Below are 6,000 nucleotides of genomic sequence, written 5' to 3'. Positions count from 1 at the left end.
ATTATTATTAATAACAGTTATTGATTACTATGAGTGATGAGAGTTCATCAGAGCAACAGCTTGGGGGAAGAAACTGTCTCTGAGTCTGAAAATCTTTGGCGTACAGTGCTCTGTAGCGCCGTCCAGAGGGGAGGAGTTCAAACAGCCGGTGTCCTGAGTGAGAGGGGTTTGCAGAGGGGGCTGCTCACTTATACTTTGCGCCCATCTAAGAAGGCATATTTTCTGATCTTTTATTGTATTCAATCATTCATTTTTCCATGCGGGGGGATTCTGCACTTGAGCCAAGCCTTGCCACTTTTATATTCAATATTTTAAAGTAAACATTTAAAATATGTATTAACGTCAGCTGTTCTCCTTGAAAAAAAATGAAAAGTAAAAGGCTAGGTAAAGCTGGAAATGTTATGCTGGTTAGTGTCAGTTATGTCTATACAAGTGCATCACAGATCAGAAGAAGACGACGTCCAAAATAATAATATTCTCTATATCAAATAATGTTAGCCAAGGCTAAATGTATTTATTTATACTTATAATTTATTTATGCAGATTATTGTATTCCTTCATTCATTTTCCATGTCCACGTCTAACCTTTCCTGGGTCTGGGCGGGGGGATTCTGCACTTGAGCCAAGCCTTGCCACTTTTATATTAATTTTTTTAAAGTAAACATTTAAAATATGTATTAACATCAGTTGTTCTCCTTGAAAAAAATGAAAATTAAAAGGCTAGGTAAAGCTGGAAATGTTATGCTGGTTAGTGTCAGTTATGTCTATACAAGTGCATCACAGATCAGAAGAAGACGACTTCCAAAATAATAATATTCTGTATCACATAATGTAAGCCAAGGCTACATTTATTTATTTACACTTATAATTTATTTATGCAGATTATTTATTGCCTCAGATACATTTTATATAAAAAGCAGAAGAAAACAAGACACGAAGAATAGGTGCCTTCAAGGGCACATCTCAGTGCTTTCCTGGGTAACACTCAGGACAATATTCCTTCATGTTTTTGTTGTTTTTTTGGTTTTTGGTTCCAGTTGCCCCACATAAAAGAATGATTGTGCCTAATTGTGACTAGTTAGTGGGTGGTATATAAGTGAAAATAGATAGTAATGTATCCATTTTAGATCAACCTGGTTTCATTGTCACTACATTCCTCTGGGTTTGGTTCAGCTTTTTAATGGCTAATATTAGATGGTGTGAACTTTTATATGACAGGCTACATTTGTTTGGAATCCTTTTCTTTAATGCTTGATCCAGTTTTGTAATTTACCTTTAACCTTTATTCAATGGGCCACTCACTGCAAGGATGACAGCAGATGGGGATGCGCAGGTCCACATGGTTCCCCTCATGCTCAGAGACTTCCTACTTTTAGTGGAAGCTAAAAAAAAGACCTCACACTATCAGGTGTTTGAACTAATTAACTATAATTCCTGCGGTGTAAACAGATAATATGGGGAACTTTCTCCAGTTGCATGAACATTGTAAACTGTTCAAACAGCGCAAAAGCTCCTAACGTAGACAAGACGCAGCAACAGCTGAAAAATTCTGTTTTTACTTAACTTTGGAAGCAGGTCATTTCCACTGAGACAAGACAGTGACTAAACTATTTATCTTTATTCACTGCTACGGCTGTGAATGTTTTCTGAATAACCCTGGATCTCAAGATATAAAAAAAAATATTTAAAAATGCAATAAGCTCCAGAAACAATTATGTATTTGTTCAAAAATGCAAGCAAACCATCTTTCTGCTTCACAATACAAACGTACGCCTGCAGGAGCAGAAAGAGCATGGACAGTGGGCTGGCAATTGTTAGCACTGGTAGCTTGGTGATGTTTCAAATATTTAAAATGAGATCTTTTTATTTTAAATTAAGCCAGAGGATGTTAGAAAGTGGTGGAAAGTATATATATATATATATATATATATATATATATATATATATATACATATACATATATACAAATTAATTGGAGAGCTGTCGATATTTTGGCACCTACACAAAGAAAAAAAATAGTTTTATGGTTGTTATTCCATATTGATGAATGTGATGTTCAGCTGCTCGTTTATGAGTCATCCCTTAAAACCCCGACGCACTCTGGCCATGTCTGTTATTGGTACGGTGCATTCTGTACCAGTGGACATTGCTGTGAGCAGAGGGGAACCAGATCTGTTTTACAAGATAGTTTTTGCTTAGTGAACAGGTGCAGCTGACTCGGATAGCAGTGTTATTGATTTATTGAGTCATTTTGTGTTTGAAATGTGATCCAGAAAACACAGGAGGAATTGAGTTTTTGGAATTTAATTTTAAAGGGGTTTATTATGGGTATAACATGAAATATATAAAACATGAAATAACTGGCAAACATTAACACCAGAACACACAGGCATCTGAACCATTTGGTGGTTCTGCAGAGGAGGTCGAGCTCTTACTGGACTCTTACTGGAGCTGGGTTGGGAGGAACCTGCTGGGACGTGAACTGACGAGCCTCGGCGAGGTCCAGTTCCAGGACCAGGTCCAGGCAGTGATGCGTTCACTGCTCAGTGGATTAATAGAACTTTATCCATCATTTCACACAAATCACTTCATTCCTGCTGAACGATCCGACTCCGCAGAACCTCCGACGACCCGCCACCTTCCCGGTGCTGCACAGAGACGGGTTAGTGTGTGTGTGTGTGTGTGTGTGTGTGTGTGTGTGTGTGTGTGTGTGTGTGTGTATGTGTATGTGTATGTGTATGTGTATGTGTATGTGTGTGTGTGTGTGTGTGTGTGTGTGTGTGTGTGTGTGTGTGTGTGTGTGTAAAGGTTGTCTGCTCACCCTCACAAGGATCCGTGGTCCGTGTCCTGGTCTCCGGGGACCAGGACCCGGGTGTTGTACGCCGGCATCTCCCTCTGGATGGTGTCCCAGTACTGTCGGGAGCAACGTGAGACTTAGGACAACGTTCAAGCAGGTTCATGCTGCCGGCGTCTGCAGCTTCCTCACCTCCGACTCCTCCATCTCCTTCCTCGCCGCCGCCAGGTCCTGCCCCTCCAGCTCGCGCAGCAACACCTGCGACTGCAGCTCCAGCCGCTTCGCCAGCTGCACCACCTTATCGTCCGCGTCTCCTGGAGCCGGGTCTCCCGGAGCCACGTCCTGGTTCTGGAGCGGGAACAGAGGTACGTTGGAGGAGCCACAGGTGAGGTCCTGACTCACAGGTGAGGTCCTGACTCACAGGTGAGGTCCTGACTCACAGGTGAGGTCCTGACTCACAGGTGAGGTCCTGACTCACAGGTGAGGTCCTGACTCACAGGTGAGGTCCTGACTCACAGGTGAGGTCCTGACTCACAGGTGAGGTCCTGACTCACAGGTAAGCCTCGTTAAGCAAGGCAAGGCAAGTTTATTTGTATAGCACAATTCAACACAAGGTAATTCAAAGTGCTTTACATCAACATTAAAAGCGGCAAGACACTGGAGCCTACCTTCTTATTGCTGCATTTATATCCAACAGATCTCAATTCTAAACCCCAAGAACATACATTTATTGATTTCGCTATATTGCAGGCAAAAAAGATTATAGCTCTCAGTTGGAAGAAAACGGATGCACCTACAATCGGTGCTTGGATCAAGGCTATGGCACAATGTAGGTCAATGGAGAAAATAACATATAGGCTACATTAAAAAACAAACTCGGGATGTACGAGGAAATCTGGATGTCATTTGATCAATTTATTAAAAAATTAGATATAGAGGTGCTTCTACGGGAGGAAAATGCAGGGCAGGATACCTAAATTTCAGAGTTGTCGCGAGCCTCGGAAGGGGAAGGACTTTGGAGGGCGAAAGTAAAAGTGTAATTTTTGGTTATTTGTTTAGTTTATGTATATCTTTAATTTGCTAGAGGTACCATCGGACTGTATTTACAATACTATCGTATGTTATTTTGTACTAATTTTGGATCTTATAACAAGAGAGATGTAAAAAGAGAAGGGATGTGGGTTGGGATGGGGGGAGTTAAGACTGTTAAGTCAGAAATAGCTGTGAAATGTCCTTTATTATAATATTCTATGTGTGAATGAAAAATCAATAAAGATATTGTTAAAAAAAAAGCGGCAAGACACAATTAAACAGTAAATAACAAATACAATGAAATAAAATGATAAGAAAAGAGGTAAAATAATAAAAAGAACAAGTTATTTAAAAAAAAAGTTACCAGGTGGATGTGCTGCAGTTTCCTGGACAGGTGCTCCACACCGGCCCGGACCGGTACGGAGGTCTTCATGAGCTGGTCCCGGCGCTCCTTGGCCGCGGCGCGTCCCTGCTGCTGATGCTGCAGCTGCTGCGAGCGCTCCTGCAGCTCCTGCTGCCGCCTGGTGGAGTCAGAGACAGGTGTCACACAGGATTTGGTCATCAGTGAAAGAGCGACTCTGACGGCGGCTTCTTGTTCATTTTATTCGACAGGCAATGGCAGCACAAAAGTCTGTTTGGTGATCCAACTCTGAGGTGCAGATGTTCATAAACCTGGTGGCTGAGCTGAGGAGAGGACACACACACATCTCCGTTGCCCGGGAAAGTGACGACAATGCATACCCTCTATTGTTTTATTGTTTTTGATTGTTCTTATTTATCCTCCTTATCTTTTACTTGTTGTAAATGACTTTGGCACACCGAAAGGCTGTTGGAAAGTGCTATATAATTAAAGTTAGGGATGTCCCAATCAGGTGTTTTTGGCCCCCAATCTGATTCCGAGTCACCTGATTTTGAGTATCTGCCGATACGGAGTCCCGACCCGATACTCTCATTACACTTTTAAAAAAATGAACAAATGCAAAATAAACAGATCCAGGTTGTCCCCCCAAGTAATAATAGTTCAACTAGTAAAAATAGTGCAGATTTAAACAAATTGAATTAAATAAAAACAGCTGCTCAACTTGAAATACCCAGCAGGCATGTAAACAAATAAGCAAATAAAGGTGTAACAGTGTCATAAAGTAAGGCAGTAATGTGCTTTTTAGACTCTCACTTCTTACTGTCCTTTTCTGGCTGAAAGAATAAAATGTTAGTGTTTGAAGGACCTATGATCTTCCTCGCACCCTCCCCTCACCCATAGATTTCTTTTTATTAGCAGCGTTGTCGTGAAACATTACGTTGCTTGTTGATCCACCAGTTGTTTGGCATTTTTTTCATCGTCTGTTTAATGCGCTGATGAAAAATAATGAGAATAAAATATATATCCGATCCCTGATTGGGATGCAACGTCTGATTTAGATCAAGTCTGAAACAATGTGATCGAATCGGGACATCCCTACTTAAAATACATTACATTACATAATCTTTCCAGCGTGTCCCGCGTCTCCGTCAGGGGTTCACCTGTCCATCAAACCGGCTCGGCCGGGTCCTGGTGAGAAGGAGCAGGTCCCCCCTGAAGGAGTCCAGACTCTCCTGACAAAACCCCTTTAGGCAGGGATTAAAGCCCCCCCCCCTAGTTGTTATACAACCTTTTAAAAAAGAACAAGCAGTACACTCACACTTAGCTCCCAGGCTAACTAAGCTGGCTACCACCAAACTGCCCCTTTAACTCTCATTGTACCCACAGTACAAGTGGCCTAAAGGCTTTAGGCCACTAGTACCTACGGTGTGAAGGTTTGAGTCTCTACGGCTGATGAGGGTGGGGTTACCAGGGGCGTGGGGAACTAAACCCGAGCAACGCAGCAGAGGCGCAGCAACCACAACAGCACTGTACCGTTCAGCACCTCGTTAGGCCTGGTTAGGCTTTCTAACTACCTGGGCCTCGGCTCTGGTTGTGGGCGGGCCGACCTCAGAGGCCTCACACTTCCCTCACTAAACATTCCCATCTACCGGGTCTCCCCCAACGTCTGGTCCAATCCACCAGCAGCCAAGGGACGATCATTTAACTGCAGGCTGGGACGTCCTGGGGCCTCGTGGAGACCAGGCGGTCCCCCAAACACGTCTCACTGCTCCCCACATGAGCAGAGAAGCATGGAGTCCACGGGTCAGACAGC

At 42.9% G+C, this 6,000-nt stretch overlaps 1 protein-coding gene across 1 annotated transcript; it reads right to left on the bottom strand.

Moving 5' to 3' along the window:
- Positions 1-2,321: 2,321 nt before the first annotated feature.
- odad3 (outer dynein arm docking complex subunit 3) lies at positions 2,322-4,259 on the bottom strand. Its single transcript, XM_061738986.1, has 4 exons — positions 4,191-4,259; positions 2,987-3,142; positions 2,822-2,913; positions 2,322-2,648 (listed from the first exon to the last, which is right to left on the bottom strand). The coding sequence occupies exons 1-3, from the start codon at positions 4,257-4,259 to the stop codon at positions 2,824-2,826; spliced, it is 315 nt and encodes a 104-aa protein (XP_061594970.1). The 3' UTR covers positions 2,322-2,648; positions 2,822-2,823.
- Positions 4,260-6,000: the final 1,741 nt, after the last annotated feature.

The sequence above is a fragment of the Cololabis saira genome, chromosome 13 (genome assembly GCF_033807715.1).
Source record: "Cololabis saira isolate AMF1-May2022 chromosome 13, fColSai1.1, whole genome shotgun sequence".
Taxonomy (NCBI): Eukaryota; Metazoa; Chordata; class Actinopteri; order Beloniformes; family Belonidae; genus Cololabis; species Cololabis saira.
This window is presented reverse-complemented; position numbering and strand designations above follow the sequence as displayed.

Bases quoted from the DNA above. Each gene is read 5' to 3' on its own strand.
- odad3 (XM_061738986.1), bottom strand. From the start codon at position 4,259: ATGAAGACCTCCGTACCGGTCCGGGCCGGTGTGGAGCACCTGTCCAGG. The intron at 3,143-4,190 runs GTAACTTTTTTT...TTCCCGCTCCAG, and splicing joins AACTGCAGCACATCCACCTG to AACCAGGACGTGGCTCCGGG. The intron at 2,914-2,986 runs GTGAGGAAGCTG...TGCTCCCGACAG, and splicing joins AGGAGATGGAGGAGTCGGAG to TACTGGGACACCATCCAGAG.